This window comes from Physcomitrium patens, chromosome 2, assembly GCF_059467195.1.
Source record: "Physcomitrium patens ecotype Gransden chromosome 2, ASM5946719v1, whole genome shotgun sequence".
In the NCBI taxonomy this organism is placed as follows: Eukaryota; Viridiplantae; Streptophyta; class Bryopsida; order Funariales; family Funariaceae; genus Physcomitrium; species Physcomitrium patens.
Window position 1 is genome coordinate 5,448,033 of NC_143411.1, and position 15,274 is coordinate 5,463,306.

At 47.4% G+C, this 15,274-nt stretch overlaps 2 protein-coding genes across 20 annotated transcripts; both read right to left on the minus strand.

Annotated features, from left to right (window-relative positions):
- Window positions 1-126: 126 nt before the first annotated feature.
- On the minus strand, window positions 127-6,508 carry LOC112278374 (putative serine/threonine-protein kinase WNK6). 8 transcript variants are annotated; one of them, XM_090244347.1, is made up of 11 exons: window positions 6,320-6,471; window positions 5,571-6,021; window positions 5,315-5,400; window positions 4,823-4,998; window positions 4,534-4,571; window positions 4,100-4,327; window positions 3,692-3,915; window positions 3,267-3,424; window positions 2,218-2,743; window positions 1,700-2,006; window positions 127-1,444 (listed from the first exon to the last, which is right to left on the minus strand). In XM_090244347.1, the coding sequence occupies exons 4-11, from the start codon at window positions 4,943-4,945 to the stop codon at window positions 508-510; spliced, it is 2,541 nt and encodes an 846-aa protein (XP_090100473.1). In that variant the 5' UTR covers window positions 4,946-4,998; window positions 5,315-5,400; window positions 5,571-6,021; window positions 6,320-6,471; the 3' UTR covers window positions 127-507. The 8 variants fall into 8 exon arrangements, with proteins under 8 accessions (XP_090100473.1, XP_024367514.1, XP_024367525.1 ...); XM_024511746.1 differs by lacking the exons at window positions 5,315-5,400; window positions 5,571-6,021 and having other exon boundaries at window positions 6,354-6,508; XM_024511757.2 differs by lacking the exons at window positions 5,315-5,400; window positions 5,571-6,021 and having other exon boundaries at window positions 4,823-5,006; window positions 6,354-6,507.
- Window positions 6,509-7,880: 1,372 nt separating this feature from the next.
- On the minus strand, window positions 7,881-15,127 carry LOC112273336 (protease Do-like 7). Of its 12 annotated transcripts, none has more exons than XR_016498310.1 (5): window positions 13,348-13,742; window positions 12,942-13,046; window positions 9,329-12,638; window positions 8,991-9,149; window positions 7,881-8,383 (listed from the first exon to the last, which is right to left on the minus strand). XR_016498310.1 is itself a non-coding variant. In XM_090244326.1 (4 exons), exons 2-3 carry the CDS (start codon window positions 12,949-12,951, stop codon window positions 9,335-9,337), a joined length of 3,324 nt encoding a protein of 1,107 aa, XP_090100452.1. In that variant the 5' UTR covers window positions 12,952-13,046; window positions 13,253-14,188; the 3' UTR covers window positions 8,758-9,149; window positions 9,329-9,334. The 12 variants fall into 12 exon arrangements, 5 of the variants coding, with proteins under 5 accessions (XP_090100452.1, XP_073388388.1, XP_073388387.1 ...); XR_016498287.1 differs by having other exon boundaries at window positions 9,329-12,648; XR_016498293.1 differs by lacking the exons at window positions 12,942-13,046; window positions 13,348-13,742 and adding an exon at window positions 14,988-15,127.
- Window positions 15,128-15,274: the final 147 nt, after the last annotated feature.

Sequence of the window (15,274 nt, forward strand, 5' to 3'; positions counted from 1 at the left end):
TGGTTTACAATCAAATTAAAAGATAATATTCCCATGAGCCTCTTATGATTAAATTGTTGACAAATTTAATACACAAAACAAATTAGAATTAAGTTTATTCAATGAACCTAATGATAACAGCCACAGTACACACCCAATAAAGTATCATTACAAAACTCAAACTACAGAAAAGTACATGCTGTAGAAAATTACTAAAATCAAAACGCCCAAGGAATCCATACTCGACGGTGTCATCACATAATCCTACGCAGCAAAAAATGCTGTAATACTTCCAAAAAAATCAACACAACGACCGCTACATAACTATCACTTCGACGAAGAAGATACATTGGCAATAAAGCGAGGGGAACCCTCCAAATGAAGATAATAAAACTTGGAAATTCATCCAGGCTCAAGAACGAATTACTTCCTATTTATACTCCACTCCAAAAGAACGCATTAAATCCTACCTCTACAAGCATCTGCACTACCACGCTACCACCCACCTCACGACTCGCTTCGCTCATTTCACCGCGCTCCGCCGCCCTCACCACTCATTGCACCGGATTCCCCACATCTATGCGACTTCCCCTGATCGCTTCCCTCAGCATCCGACCTCCATGCCGATCCCTCTCCTGACCTCTTGTCAATCACAACATGACCTTGCAAGTTGTGCCCCAACCCATACGCTTTTGGTGCGCCAAAAACTCTAAAATCCGCAGGACCGACACCTCCATTCCCCTCCGCACACCCCCTCCTGCCTCCCTCCTCCACCACCGACTTGCCGTTCCCACCATCCACACCCACCTGCCTCCCACACGCTGCGTTCGACATCGACCCGCTCGCCAATGCCCTCCTCGCCTCCGCCTGATGGAACGCCTCGCACGACGAATCCGTCCGCTGAGACCCAGGTGACACCGATCGCCCTGCTTCCCCATACGACGCCCCCTTCCCCCTCCGCCTGTTCCGAAGCCTCGACATCGCTTGCTCGTGCCTCCTGTGCATTTCCCGCAACTCCGCCCTCTGCTTCTGCGCTAGATGCTCCAGCTTCCGTGAAATCGCCTCCTCATCGTCTTCCTCATCCTCCCCTGAAAGCGCCAACTCCTCCTCAACGCTACTGTCCCCTCTCTCCTCGTTCTGATGCAGCACGTCCCACGGCTCGTGAGAGTACGCAGCAGTCCCCGCATTCCTCCGCCTCTCTACCAACTCGTTGAACCCCCCGCTCCAATCCCTCCCACCACCATGCTTCGAGCACGACGCACCCGATCCTCTCTCCGGCGACCCATCGTACTTCGACCCCTGATCCCCCGACTCGTCCCGTTCGTCCGACGACTCGCTCGTGAAGATCGGCTCTGAACCACGTCGAGAACTGCTCGCGCGCGCCGGATACGTTACTTCCTCGAATCGCCCGTGCATTGTGCCCTCCACCATCCTTGGAGGGGACGTCCCGCCCACCGAACACAACCTGCAACCACACGATCCGACATCCATCAACCCACCTTATACCTCATGCCGCACCCACACACACACCACAGTAACCGCCCCTCCATCTATTCCACCGCTCCAACTCAAAATACCACAACGCCCTCATACCACATTCAAGCAACCTCATCGCACACCGTCGTGCACTCCGCCTCCACTGTCCCTCCACAATCTCCCCCCGCGGTCGCCACCACAACTACATCCCAACCGTGCCCACGTAACCATCATCACCACACACCTTGGAGACACGGCTCGCCCCTTCCAACTCGAACTCGGCGGATCTTCCACCACAGAATCGCCTGATCCCACCTCGTCTGACCCATCCACAACTGTCGGGTACGCACTGTCTGCCTCCACACCGCCCTCATCCACGGCGACTCCAGGTCGCCATTCCGGAACCAGCGCCAAGATCTCTGCGTCGATCATCTCCGCTATCGTCGTCACATCCTGGTTCGACAGGTCCAGCTCCTCCACCATCTCGCTCGCAACGCACATTGCCGTGTCGCCCTCTATGTCGAAAGGGAAGTGGATGTTGCGGCTGTGACCTGCACAATGCGCTTCCCACATTCTCTTCACAAAGACTCGTCACGACAAACCACCTGCCTCGCCAAAACTCCCCACGCTAACTCTACTCCATACCCCGCCACTTTCTACTCTATACACGCTCGTCTCGCTATGCCGTCCACCCAAATCTCACTGCTACCACCAACCCTCCGTCATCCCAATCTCATCCCTTCCAACGCCAAGCCCACCCACCGTCATGATCAGCAATTCGCACTCTCAAGAATATTGTGACGTCGTCTTTCCGCTTCCCCTTCACTCGGAAATCGCGGCTGCTCCTCCTCACACGGTCTTTACCATACCGGGTGCTCCCCGAAGGATCGTCTTCCTCGTCCGAACGCCTTCCCGATGACGCTGCTGCCAACCTTCCAGAGCCGCGCCCCTCCGACCTCTCGTCGTCGCCGGATCCACCACCTCTTCTCTCCTGTCCGTAACCCCGTTCGTTGTCCGCCTCATACATACTGTTCAACTCCCCGCCCTTCTGCTTCGACGCGCTGTCCTCGCAAATCACCCCAAGCTCCTCGAAGTCATCCGCCCGCGTCTTTGACAGAGTAATTGTCGGCAGAGCCTCCACCGCTTCACGATCCCCCTCGCACTGCAGAAACGGGTCCACCAGAAGATCCCTTGCGGGAAGCCTCTTAGATGCCTTGGCCAGACATTTCTCCACAAAAGCCCGCACTTCCGGGTCCTTCACTTTATCCAGCGCTGCGGGTTTCTTCCCCTGCGCACACATGCGTACCAACACACCCCACACCATCAACCTTGCCACCCACCATCGTTTCTCGATAACCCCTCCTTCCCCAACAAACCTCGCACCGCCAACTCCTATCCTCCCCTTACCGACCTCCACTTCACTCTCTACGCGATGCTGTCATAACCACGGACTGCAGTCTTTCTCCCATACCCGCCCCTCCAAGTTGTGAACACCAAAACTCGCGTGCTCTCCAACACGCCGGAACCTATTTCCTATCCACGCCACCCTACCCAACTCAAACAACTGCTTTTCCAGCTCGTCTTTCGAAACGCCCACCACACAACCACAACTTTCTCATCGTCGCACACCAACCCCAAACCATACACCCCTCCGCTGCGCTATCAGCTTAGCGCACCACTTTACACACCAACCGCACTGCCTTCGTTACCCGTTTCATGCCGTCCTTTCTATTCACCCCACGATCCCCGCTCTGCGCCCGCAACCATTGCAATGATCCCCCCCCGAAACAACAAACAAGTCCACCCCTTACCGATGACACTTTCTTGTAGATCTGCGCGGCGTTTGTGCATTCGCTGTACGGGTACTCGAACGTCACCATCTCCAGCAGGCACATCCCAAACGAGTATATATCCACCAGCTCATTGTATTCCTCTTCGTACAGCTCAGGAGCCATGAACTCTGGTGTCCCTGCCAAACGACCGCCCCCCTCCGGCTAAGCTTCCAATGCCACCTCCACAACAATCCACATCAACGCCAAATAATACCCCTCGCCCGTCGCTCCTCACTTTCACAACAGCTTCTCCCAGTTCTTTCAAACTCCCACACGTACGCCACGACCACGCTTTACCGAGCACCATCGCCCCCACCAGCAACTTCAACCCCACAAAACACTCCAACATTCACCCATCACTGTGGCTACACTACAGCCCAAACCCTCACAATCAGCCTACTCACCGATCACGCTGTGCGCTGCATGTGCCTGCCGAAGGATCGCTGCGAGACCCAGATCCCCGATCTTCACCTCTCCCTGATTGCCGTTCACAAATATGTTGTCGCACTTCAGATCGCGATGTATGATCGGCGGATCGTGGCTATGCAGGTACAGCAGACCCCGCAATATCTGCCGTGACCAATTCTTCACCGCCTTGATGTCCACGTGCTTGTGCTTCTTCCGGTATCTGCCGCCAACACCCACTTTCAGTACTCACCAACCACATCCACATTCATGCACCATCCCAATCCCAACCCCCTCCCCTGCTCTCCAACTCACCGCTCCCGTCAAACATCCAATCGCTCCACGTTCCTACGACCTACGCTACAATGCCAACACTAACACCCAACCCATTCAACCCCGCCACGTACTGCCTCAAATTGCCGGAAGTGAAAATCTCTGTGATGAAATTCACGTTCTTCGTCTTCGTGTCCACCCACGAATTGTAGAACTTTATTATGTTCCTGTGCTTCAGTGTCTTCAGCAGATGTACCTCCGAGTACAGCCGCTCCAAGTCCTCGGGGCTCTGCAGAACATCTTGCACTTTCACCTGGTTCCAAGCTACCTCGATACCCTCCACCTCGTCAAATGCCCGGTATCTGTACGACACCACACAAAGTCGACAACAGCGACATCGTCAAAACCTACCCATCCAAACATTTCCCACCACCTACATGCTACTTACTGGTTGCCTTCAAGCACAGTGATGCCTGCCAACTTCATGCTCGCAAACAACAAGACACGCTCTATCCTTCAATCAACAACACCATCCTCGAACCAGCTCGATTCAGAAGACTGGACTTACACTGTCTTGAAGGCCCCTTTACCCAATACTTCCGCATACTGTCACAGAAAACAGAAGATTAGTGTGATTATGAATATTCAGGATGTGATTGCAAATGGTTTTTTTTTCGTTACTACTTGTAATTGTATAGAAACAACTGCTTGACTCTGCGTTTGAAAATCTGCAATTGTAAGACTCATCTACTATTTAAACAGTTCCACAAGTTCTGTCATCAAGGACTGACGTGCTCCTTTTCGAAATCCACTGTTATTAGTGAATGAAGAAATTAAATTGATGTAGGAAGGGGTACCCGTCCATAGCGACGGGTTGGATCTACTTCAACAAATCCGGGGTCGTCCTCATCAGCATCGTCGGGAGGGTCTCTAGTAGTCATTTTGTCACCCTCAGATTTGTTGTTTTGTCTATCTGGCATTTCATCCGATCACATGGAGATGGGATAAATTGTCTCGAGCTCATATAGAAACACTGCAAAACTGTCAAAGTCACATTAAAAACTTTGAAATACGCTGAATCAATTTATAACAAAAACATGGCTCTGCAACGAGCTTGCTGCGTTAGAAACTAGTTGTTGTCAACACGGAACTGTAACCGAGAATAGTGGTCATCGAAGAATTTACAGAGAAACGATATACAATGGTCTCTACACCTAATGACTCCCAATAATGAACACACACAGTGCACAATAGGGCTGGATTTCTGGTACAGAATCTATACTTCAAACATCGTATTTGGGAGCGGATGTAAAATTGAAGTGCTCATTTATTGACACGAATGGACATACCCCAAAATTCAACAGATTTACAACAATAGCTCTAGAACTCGCATCAAACTTCTTCCACAAAACCCTAAACTATGAACTGCTGCAGCCTGTCAGGACAGGGGCAACAGCATAACACGTAATTAGTCGGAGCATTCACGTTCCCTCCTTTGCTCGTCTAGGCCATGAATTTTGCAGCCATATGATAATAACTATTGCATTGAATCAATACTGCTGGTGATCTACTGATGGCACAGCCAAATCTTTGCTGGAAATGTACCTCGAAAGCCTTGGACAGATGTTAATCTTATATCCCCTAAAAAATGGTATTCTTGAACATCAACCGGCGTTCCTAAATTTACAATGATGTGCAATAAATCACGGAAATAACGGGACTAAATAACCACTTGATACCCCCCAAAACTCTTGGGTTTTTCCCTTCGTAAAGCGCTCTGCACGATTTGAATGATTAATCGGCAATGTGGCGACTGCAATAGTCAGAGGCGAAAGGAGGACGCAGGAAGACCAAATCGCGACCTACATACCCATCACAGCCCAGTAAAACCTAGAAATCCGGACCACAACGGACCCTGGCTAATCGTACTCTGGAGCACCAACGCTGCGTGGAGAAGGCGCGAGCTCAATAATTTCTGCAATTGAGTTTCTGCGGCACTACCACGCACACACGCCCGCCCCGAGGGAATGCAGAAGCCACCACCTCCGATCCTTCCCTAAATCAGGAAAGAGCCAAAATAAATAAATAAACGAATAAATCTGCAACTTACGTTTCCCCTGCTCACGGAACTCCAAAGGATCACTCTCCCCAAGGCCTCGCGATACCTCACCCGGCTCACTCCGCCAAAACCTCGCAACTCTCATCGGCAACGAAGATCTCTCTAACCTCTCCCACGGGCACCAGAATCAAAGACAAAATCGTCTCAGAATCTATTTTCGAAAAGAAAGAAAGAAAGAAAAAAATAAATAAATAAATAATAATCGAATGAATAATCCGCCGCCTCCCACACTAACCTGAACTACACGGGTCTCGAGCAAAACGCAATACCTAGCATCAAACGCACTCCCAGAGCAGACCAGAGCAGATAGGCTTCGGCGCTTCCGTCGCTGTGCGCGAGTGCAAGCATGGACTAAGCACGATTGCGAAGGCAACGAGAAGAGGGAGAAGATCGCAAGGTCCTACTACACACAAAAATGCTGACTGGGACTGGCCCCGGGGCTTCGTCGTCCGAGCAGGACCCATGGTCTTCCTCCACCAGGGGTGGTTGGCACTGCCAGCTAGGATGACAGAATTAACATCGTTCATCGCTCTCCGTTTCCATTCATTCGAAAAGGATCTTCAAGTCCATAGAGCATCGTTGGTGTTGGCTCTGGAAGGATTGCTTCCCAGCATGGGCCACGCCCAAAAAACTTTTTTTTTTTGACACCTAAAATTCTTGGAGAGTTTGACACGTGGTCCAGTGTGAAAAATGTGAGTTAATTTTCTTATTCTTTATGCAACAAATTAGCTTGCCACTTGGCAAGCATGCATTCATTGAGTGAAAAAAACAAAAAAACCAAACCAAACCAAACCACACAATTTGTATTGTTGGTATTGTTCCAAACATAGTAACAATTCTTGTGTTTTAAACTCAAATATTTTTTCTCTAACGTTTTGATAAAGACAGAATCATTCAAGCATTCTTGACAGTGCAATTAAGTTACTTTTCACATGTAATATTTTTATATTCGTTTTACTATTATTAGAATGATAGTGTGTATATTTTGAAATTTCAACTAAGTGTACTGCTTCTGGTGGCTTATCAAATGTACAACTTAGACACATAAAAATCGCAATAAATTTATATTAAGTGAGAGGTTTTTAAATGTACTTTATTTTTGGAGATGTATTGTGCTCTTTGTTCAAATTAATTGATTACTCAGTAAAAGAACTCTCAGTAATTGGTTGTAAGAAGAAATTATAAATGTTGATTGTTAACGATAATAAAGTATGTAAAAGTTGCTAAGCCCTGAATTGTAAGCCACAAAACAAGCTACTTTTTAACGTTTTTTGTACATGTCACTCAGATCCATGGTTTCATATATTCTAGAACAAACTGCAATAATGTGCAGGAATTTTAAAACAATATAAACACATATATTCTCATACACATACACACACACACACACATATGAAATGTAAAAAAAAACTTAGAAAGAAAAAAAAAAAAAAAAAAAAAAAAAGACACATGCTTGATAAGTTTATAGATAAATAATTTGTATGGCACATTTTTTCTTCTTATTTTTTTAAATTTCTTCAAAGTCAGCAGATTTTCTTTAATTGAAAAACTGACAGGTTGCTAAGATTTTTATTTGAAAAAAGTTGGAAAGAGCTATCAGCCACAACAATTAATCGTTAATATTTCAAATTTTGAAATAGAAAAAGAAAAAGAATGAAATGACAAAGAAAGAATTAAGAACATTCAGAAAATATTTCTAAAAAAAGAAATAGAACAATGCTAAAAACATGGAATAAATCCACTGCAATAAAATCTAAAGCCATTACTATATATACACACACAGACACACATACATATAAATAACCAAAAAACTTTCAGGTGACAAATAGAAACAATTCTAATCACACCACCACATTTTGCTCCACAAATCATGCTAGCTCCATAATGCTATTTTCCATCTAATTATGAACAATGAAGTGGAAACAAAATCCTGCAAAAGAGAACCTTCTTGGCTTCCATAATGAATCTCAAATGAAATGCACTTGGGTACCTAAAGATTTAGGCTGAAGTCTGTAACTGATTTCTGTGCTTGCTTGCTTACTTGCTTGCGTTCAGTCTGTGAGAGCACAAGCATTCTGCAATGGAAAGTTGGGTTGTGCGGCACATGCACGTGCGTCACCGTTTGTCTAAGCTCCCGACGCTTTCCAGTGTGTGTTAAGAGACCTTCAGGTTCTGTATGTTTTGTTCTTATTGAAACTGAAGTAATGGCGCAGCACCTTGAAGGAAACAAAGCTTGAAGACGGGAGCGCTGTCAGCTTGCGATTCGATGGTAAGTTAAACCAGGGCCAACTTTGCTCACCTGAAGAACCATCTCAGCAGTTATAACCTCGAAAATCTCGTCTACAGAGTACGCAAATCAACATGAGACTTGAACTGAGTCCCGTTTCAGCAACAGATTTGTAACGAATCCCGAAGAGGAGAAGAAGAAGCAAGAGGGTAAAAAAAGTTGGTATGGATCGTGGAGATTGGAAGACTCGAAAAGATGTGGACAGCAGTTGGGATGCGAAACTATTAAACCCGTCTCCCACTTCCATTCTTGTGCGACGTTTAGTGGTGTGTGCATGCGGTGCCTACTGCTTGTAGCTTTTGCTAAGTTGGTCTAGGATCGGAATCCTTAACAATGCCCAATCAACGCAATCAGTAGTGAATGTGTTCGGAGACGATACAAACCACAATGGGGAAGGGTCATCTGTCCTGTTGACCCACTAGAATAATGGATTTCAGATGCGCTCCAATTCGGGAGAGCAATGCTCGTGACAGACATATGCCCAGGTGCGTCCACTTCCAACGAACCATTCTGTCTACGGTTACTAGGATCAATTACTACCTTAGGCATCGTGCAACAATTATAATAATAATACCACACACTATCAGCCACTAAGTTGGAAGGCCGATTTGAAGATCACCTTATCAATGCCACTGTACAATCCTCCCTTGTTGCGGTTGCTTCATACGCTTAATGCAAAACACATCCAGCCTTTTTTTGATGTTGATTATTTTGATGTGGATGTCTGAGAGATGGGCTTCCACGGCAGATGCCAGTTGTGCAAACGGCATCCAACAATCTGTGCACCAGGAAACCAGTTACTTTCGAATTCGGAACTCGTTTGAGTGGCATATCCTACAAATAAATTAAGGTTGATTGGAATGATGAATGAGTAGCTTCTGATCCTGTCGGTAGTCTTTGTATTCCTAGACTCTTGACGAGACTTAATTGCCCCGTGAGAGAAACTCGTTACTTTACCTGGTTTCAATGTGATTTGATAACATGACGACGCCACATTGCAGTTGTGGGATCAAAGCGAAGCTCCCATGTAGGCCAGTAGTGGAGATCCTGCTTCACTGTCAACACTCGAGGCTTCCCATTCAAGTACACGGTCTTGACGCGCACAAAAGCCCCATGCTCCAACTCCTGTGTCACATCCACGAAATCTTGGAGGCTTGGAGTGGGCTTACCATTGACCTCCACAATCCATTGAAGCGCGTAAAGACCATATCTGTGGACGGGGCTACCATGGCACCACCTTACTACATAGACTCCGTGACCCTGCTGAGGTAGAAATCCCAGCGCTCGGACTGCAGAGTGCGGCTCTTGCAAAACACATCCAGCCCAGTTGATCATTCTGGTCGTCCCAAACCCATCGCGGTCGTCAATCCCGACCTGTATGTTAATCTCACGTCCCTGTCTAAACAACGTGACATCCAAAGATCCTGGCGAAACAGTGCCGGAGATGTCTGACTTGGTTGCCTCGCAGGCAATCTCAACATCCCGGAAGCACGTCACAGGTTGCCCGCTGATTGCTAACAACATGTCACCCTGGTCTAGAACGCCGTGTGCTCGTGACCCCGCCAAACACCCCTTCACACGCAGCACCTGCCGTCGAATAGTGTCCTTGTCCGCCAATGCCTGCACCCATTTGTCGCTGAGGCCAAAACTTCGCGCCTTGGACAATAAAGTGGGGTAAAGCTCCGCCTCGAGAATACGCATGAGAGGCATGGACCGCTTCACGCCGTTGATAACCAAGGAAGGACCTCCAGACATCCCACTCACAATCACGTCCAAAACCTCGGATATTGCATGGATTGGTATTCCTCGCACGAACTGGTGGTCTTCAGGAGAGCTATCTCCATATTTCACCTGCTTCGAGAAACTACCCCAGAGGGCTTGAACTCGGCCAGCCTCATCGGCCAAGACCCCAGAAAAGTTGTGACCGAAGTCGGTGTCTAGCTCAATAACCTCCATGTTCAGCGCACGGTACCTGGGGCAATCGGCTGCTGCCACATTGAGAGCTTCTCCAGGGTTGGTCACTGTGGACTTCCGTGATGTTGCTTGCAAGCTCCTCGATAGCCCAACAAGGTAAACAAAATCTCCTCTTCGCAATGGAGGATCTGGTAAGAGGACAGCTGCCTGCACCGCAGCCATTCCCACTTCACCCAAAGCTCTGGGATTATACGCCACTAACGAATAATTGTGTACGGGATGCAAGAAGACCACTTCGCCAGGGATATCCATAGGGAAGGCGGCGAAGTTCAACATGACATCTGAGACTGAGATGGCCACCGTGTTCTTGTCCACTGCCACCAGCCCGAGGTCTTTCGAGTGGTACACAATAACTCCAGTGCCGAAAGAATGTTGCGCATGAACACCGTCCAGCATGGCTGAGGGCGGGATGTGAACCTCCATCATGACCAGAGTGGGCTCAATGACGTGCTCTGCAATGGATGAGCTAGTTTCTGGAGCGATGCCACTCCCATGCCTAGATGTGGCGTCCAATTTACCCTTGATGGTGGGAACAGGGAGATCAATAGGGAGCTCTGAGTCGACTTTTTGACGCCTTGTAACAGCTTCTACCTGCAGCTCATAAATAACGACAGTTTCGCCATTATCTCCTTCCTTGACGACTCCGTTACCCACATGGACAGCGACACCGTCTGCCTCCATATGGTTGGCTTTGAGAGCTACCGAAGGGACCTCGGGGCTGGGGGCTGCAGGACGAATATCCCACAATCCAGTGGCGTCATTTCGGGTGTAAATCCGAGGGGGTGCATACCACTCATGGCGGTCAATTGTGACTATAACCGACTTGCTTCGATGTCTGTCGGCATGGCTCACAAACTCCAGCGGAACACGCGCCCCTTTCGAGAGTTTAAAGAAAACTGAGATAAAGCTGTCAAGATTGACAATTTCCTCTCCTGCCATCTTCTTAATTATGGCATGCTTGGGCACCCCTGCGCGAGACAGCATATATCCAGGCTCTGCGACGTACACAATACCGCAGACAAAGTGCAGGTTGCGAGCTTGTTGGTAGGAAAGCGCGTGGATTACTCCACCGCTCACTTCAAGGAACATATTAGGAGTGATGGAGTGCAAATCCTGCACTTCAATCGTCACATTGATAGTTGTTCCTCCTCGCTCCAGCTCCAAGATGACGGACTTACCCACATTATCGTCCAGTAAAGTTTCGTACTTCAAAAACTGGGTTAACACTTCACCACCGGCTCTTACAAGCACATCCCCTGGCTCTAGCTGCTTGTGTGCAGGGCCTCCTGGTACCACTGACTCCACCACAAGCATACCAGTTTCGGAGGGAGGTGAAGCCTTCCGAACCATCTGCTCTGTGTCCCTCTTCAAGCCAAGTCGACGAATTTCGTCGAATCCTTTGTGAGAAAAAGTCAACTGAAAAGTTCCGCGGGGAATTGCAGCGGGTGTCCATCCCTTGAGAGATTTATCTTTCTGCGCTTGCAACAGATGAAGAGCCCGCACTACTCGTTCCAGAGGAAGAAAAAAAGCAGAGGCAGAAGCAGATTTGCTTCCTGCGTTAAGCGCAACTGCCCGACCATGGATGTCAATAACAGGGGAGCCGCTGGAACCACCCTTGGTTCCTGAGGCGGCCTGCATATAGAATGTGTTGAAATCGTTATATCCATCCTTCTTGTAGTGTGGCGCGTCGCGGTCAAGTCGTGCAAGTGTCCCCGCGAGTATTGACACCTTCTCCCCGCTGTCATTACCTACGACACGGATCTCAAGCCCCACCTGGGCCGCATCTGGTGCAAGAGGAATTTCCTCGTAATCTAAAAACTGAACCAAGCTTGGGTCAAACCAGAGGAAACCAAAATCGTGAACTGGGTCTCGGTAAAGAGGATACACTGAAATTTCCTCTCGGTTCACGAACATGGCTTCAGCCACTATGGGTCCAGGCTTAACAACATGGCGATTTGTGAGAAGTATTCCCCGCTTCTTGTCAACTACAAAGCCGGTGGAATAGCTGGCCCCCGCCACTTCTGTGTCAAACGCGCGTGTAGCGGTAGTGCGGAGCACGACCACTGCAGGTACTACCTTGTTGAGCGCCTTGCGCCAATCCTCAGCGCTACCAGCGCTATCGAACACTGGTGGCTCAAGTTCCATGGTGAGGCCAATCTTCAGGGCCTCCGCGCTTTCCGACTTCATAGTTGGTAATCGATTCATCTTGTCTGCTTTCATTCCCCAGTGAATGCGATCAAATGCCCATGTGCCCCTCGAGACACCCTTCTTGCTGTGAGCTGAAGTTTTTTCTCTGCACAAAACTACAAAACTTCTGTGTCAGCGATGTGCTTTTGATCAAACAGTTCCCGTGACCTTCCACCAGTCATCAATACACCCAAGCCAGTGCAGAATCAAGGAGAAAATTTCGAAACCACTGATGTATCAACGTATTGATCATAAAAAGCACTGTTGTGAACAGGCAGTACAAGCCAGATCAAAAAGGGCAAAACACAAAAAACCTAAATTGATTTTAAAGAACAGGTATCACACAGATGCTCAGATTTTCCACTTTCAGATTCGACTCTTGATGTAAAATAATTGAAAGGTTACATACGTGGTCGCATTCACCAATTTGACTTGTCTCACAGATAACACTCTGGCGTGTAGATTGTATATGTGTTTACATTGCTGAGCACGTAACTTCTCCGCATTGTTATAGCTATAGATTCAACCACCAGCTACAAAGACGTCAGGGACTCGTTTGATGAGACCCACATTTGACTAAGATTTAGAACACGTGCTCTGAAATTCGATTGTTTAATTTCCAACTCTTTCTAGATTGTGTCAAACTCTGTCAAAATAACAATATGAATTTTCGAGTATGTGCATATGAAGAGAAAGATTATGAATAGTTCATTTCTTTACCCTTCATGATGAGGCACGTTGTCGATGATAAATTAACTAGATGCAATTTAATCGAAGTAAACCCTAATCGACTATAACTACTCGCCGAATTATACCTCCGGAAGCTGAGAGACTGCAGCCTGAAGTCCACACAAACTGAGAGACTCAAACATGGAGTCCACGGAATCGATTAGCTGCGAATTGCAGTACCCAAGTCGCATGCGTAACTTAGCGTTTCATGTTACAATATTAATAAGCAACCTGTTGCATACTGAAATCTCCGCTTGAAACAAAAGATTACAGTCGTGTCATTGGCCATGTGATCGCGTCAGATGGACAGCACACAACTACATCATGATAATAACACAGCTGACCGATGCCCTCCAATAAACAGATCTCAGACAAAACCTCAGGCAAATTTTACGTACACACCGCTTGAAATCACCCCTTCACCTGTTGAGATCCAAATCCAAACCAAGAGTACAAAAGCAGACATAACAAAGCAAGGATAAATGCTCAGGCTACCACAAAATCAGCTAGATTACCCGCTTGACGATCCTCTCCGATCCTGTGAACACTGTTACTAATGGTTCGCCTAATATAACATCTACACCTGAAAACAGCAACTCATCCACCTATTACACAATATCGAATTGAAAAGATTTTTCTGCAGATTGGCATTTAATTACCCGAATGAAGTGAAGTAAGTGAGAAATATAATGTATTTAAACTTCGAAACCCTTCACTTCACACGGCTAGATACTAGGTCGAACAAGAGAACTCAGGAGGAGACCCAACTCCATTAACAATCTTTAACCCCTAATCACTACATATTTTCAAGCTGGACTCACAAATCACGGAGTCTTTAATCATCAGCACTCGGTAGTTGAGGAATAAATTTCTCTCGTTTACGAAAAGAATATACTCTACGCGGCAGCTGCTACTATACACTCAGGTGCCTTCGCTGACATCTTATACGCTTACCCGTGTAGGTCGGTAGACAAGGGATTGCTATTTATTCAGTATTGAGTTCTGAACCTAAAATTTCGACACAAACCCTGCAGTATTGAAGAAATGGGTAACCGCCACTGCTGTGACTGCTGCTGATGTAAACTAATTTCGGATCAGTGGCATGATGCGGGAAGAGGAACTGGGGTGAAGATTTAAGTCACAGGAATCCTGCCGGAAACTGTAGATCTAGACCGCACTGAAGTGCAATCAGCAAGTACGCGACAATTAAAACCCAACGAATCCGCACGAATGACCAGGGCAATAACTCCAACCTCCACGACGCGGTAGACAAAGCAGATGAAGTAGGAGTTAGCTTGGCGGAGTCACTTAAAATATGAAATTTGTAAAAATTTGGTACAAGCACACAAACATTTACCGAAGATTAAGCGTGACACTCACATTAACTATGGAGGGAGCAGAATCTACGCGGCATCTCGGTTTTCATCGCTTCTCTGGACTGTACAGGGGAGGAGGGTAGAACCGACAGCGAACGTTTTGCAACTACTTCCCGCACTAGCATATCGACTCTTTCGACCGACATAAAATTGAACATTTCGGAACTAAGGCGCGTCAGGAATCCCGCTCCGCATCGACGGTATCTCAGAATCAGCAGCCTCGAGAAGTCCACGGTACTATTCAAACCAATTGAACTCAAATGACAACACCCTCGCACCAAATTTAATGAGCAAAATTGCGGATATTGAGCCCTGCTTCCAAGGAATAACCCTGGAACAACTAATCTCACCTGCTGCTTGACAATGCTCGTGAAATTCTTCATTTCTCGAGGATACGTCTCATGTTGATGAACACTCCCGCTTCGTAATTGCATTCTGAATCGCAACCGAAGCAAGCTTTTACTCACCCTCGTCACACACCCAAGAAATGAGCTTCTTCTAAGCCCGATCCGGATTAGGCCGGCAGCTATTCTACCCGTAAACTCAGTCAAAATAAATATACAAATCGAGAAGGATATGGGTCCCGATTATTGACTACCACTAGCAACTACTTTTATGGACGTACAGCACAAACAAA